The sequence below is a fragment of the Juglans regia genome, chromosome 9, assembly GCF_001411555.2.
Source record: "Juglans regia cultivar Chandler chromosome 9, Walnut 2.0, whole genome shotgun sequence".
Lineage (NCBI taxonomy): Eukaryota > Viridiplantae > Streptophyta > Magnoliopsida > Fagales > Juglandaceae > Juglans > Juglans regia.
The window spans coordinates 19,134,437-19,135,957 of record NC_049909.1 but is presented as its reverse complement, the minus strand read 5'-3'; the positions used below and the strand labels follow the sequence as shown (position 1 = coordinate 19,135,957).

Sequence of the window (1,521 nt, the reverse complement as noted above, 5' to 3'; positions counted from 1 at the left end):
TCATCGGCCAATATATGATATTCCATGCATTTATTTATATGTCTTTTTCACAAGCTTGACTTCTTCTTAAATATTAACTATTATAGTACTTGGACGGACTTGTTACATTGACCAGAAACTAACTTTATATATGGATCAGAGACCAAGATAATACCATGACTTAGCCTCTAAAATACATGGGTACAGGAGATATATTGATCTGATTCAAACTTCTCCTTTATATATATATATAGATAATAATTATAAGGCATTTCTTCCCAGCCTACATCCACAAACATGATCTTCTCAGCACCATAACCAATTAAGCAAGCTCTTGATTCTTCTCCACAATCCTCACTTCCTCTGCAGATCTAAGCACGTTGGCCTATTTCAAAAGTATAATTAAATAAACGAGATAATTAGAAACATCAAAACATTCAAATCAAGAGAAAAAAAGCATGGCTTTCTGACTAATTCATATGAGTACCAATTAAAAACCCAAAAAGCGTAGAGATCGATATAGCTAGCTCAGGAACCATAAAAGTATGATAGAAGCTGCACCTGATCCTCAGTGATGTCTACCGAAAACCCATCAACAATGACAAACGATAATGTCTTCTTGTAGCTGCCTGCCTCAAGGGTGTTTGCCAACAGCTCATCATGCTTCCTACTTAGATATAGATCAAGCTCTTGTACCCCTCTATTAGTTCTATTAATTAAAAGAAATATAAAGGCAATGAGAGAGAGATCAGAGAGAGAGAGAAGAACGTTAAAAGGGATTCATTAAAAAGAATGATATAACATAATTCTCCATATTTTCACATGTATATATAATGTAAGCTGCAGAGATCTGACCGATCAGCACGAAGGCGCTCGTATTCAGGATCGTGGTTCATGAAAACGAAGTACGGCTCAGTTTTTGTACTTTCCATTGCCACTACTACTACTCCAGCAGCTGCAGCAGCTAGCTTGCTTGCGTCTTTTTTCTCCTGGCTTCGTTTGGTTTCTGAATCCTATGCAATGGGTTTCAGGTCACATGTGCAGTCAATTTATGCATGAACAGCAGTATGACTTTTGAACAGTCGCGAGAGGCCCACATTTCTAATTTGAATGCAAAAGTTGAATTTCTGTAATATAATATAATAAGTTATTCGTGTATTTTGACCCTACCATATATATAACTAAGCTTCCTTTATTTTATTTTTTTATTTTTTAGTACTGGCCTAATTAAATTTGTAGTTGAATATGCGAGGATTGGGAGGTGCAGAAAGAATTCAAACTCTTTCTAGCTAGTGCAGCTTTGTCATAAAAGCACCATGATTTTTTTGTTTTTTGTTTTTTTTTGTTTTTTGTTTTTTTTTTGTTTAAGGAATCACCACACGATTCACAATGGTTTCTGACCTAGGGGTTGCCACTTGCCAGCACTACTCGTGCGAAAAAAGAAAATGCACACGCTCAGTTGTGATGAAAAGTCAACAATACTTAAATTAACTATAGGGAAAAGTAATGTCTCGGGGTGAAGAAATTGAATGTTGATTGTAC

At 35.6% G+C, this 1,521-nt stretch overlaps 1 protein-coding gene across 1 annotated transcript; it reads right to left on the bottom strand.

The window, feature by feature from the left end:
* On the bottom strand, positions 1-1,010 carry LOC109010132 (subtilisin-like protease SBT2.5). The gene is made up of 3 exons (XM_018990850.2): positions 835-1,010; positions 541-688; positions 1-364 (listed from the first exon to the last, which is right to left on the bottom strand). Exons 1-3 carry the CDS (start codon positions 909-911, stop codon positions 302-304), a joined length of 288 nt encoding a protein of 95 aa, XP_018846395.1. The 5' UTR covers positions 912-1,010; the 3' UTR covers positions 1-301.
* Positions 1,011-1,521: the final 511 nt, after the last annotated feature.

Excerpts from the sequence above, each read along its gene's own strand:
- LOC109010132 (XM_018990850.2), bottom strand. The coding sequence starts at position 911 with ATGGAAAGTACAAAAACTGAGCCGTACTTCGTTTTCATGAACCACGAT. Across the intron at positions 689-834 it reads GAGCGCCTTCGTGCTGATCG|AACTAATAGAGGGGTACAAG; the intron begins GTCAGATCTCTG and ends TTTAATTAATAG. Across the intron at positions 365-540 it reads TAGACATCACTGAGGATCAG|GCCAACGTGCTTAGATCTGC; the intron begins GTGCAGCTTCTA and ends CTTTTGAAATAG.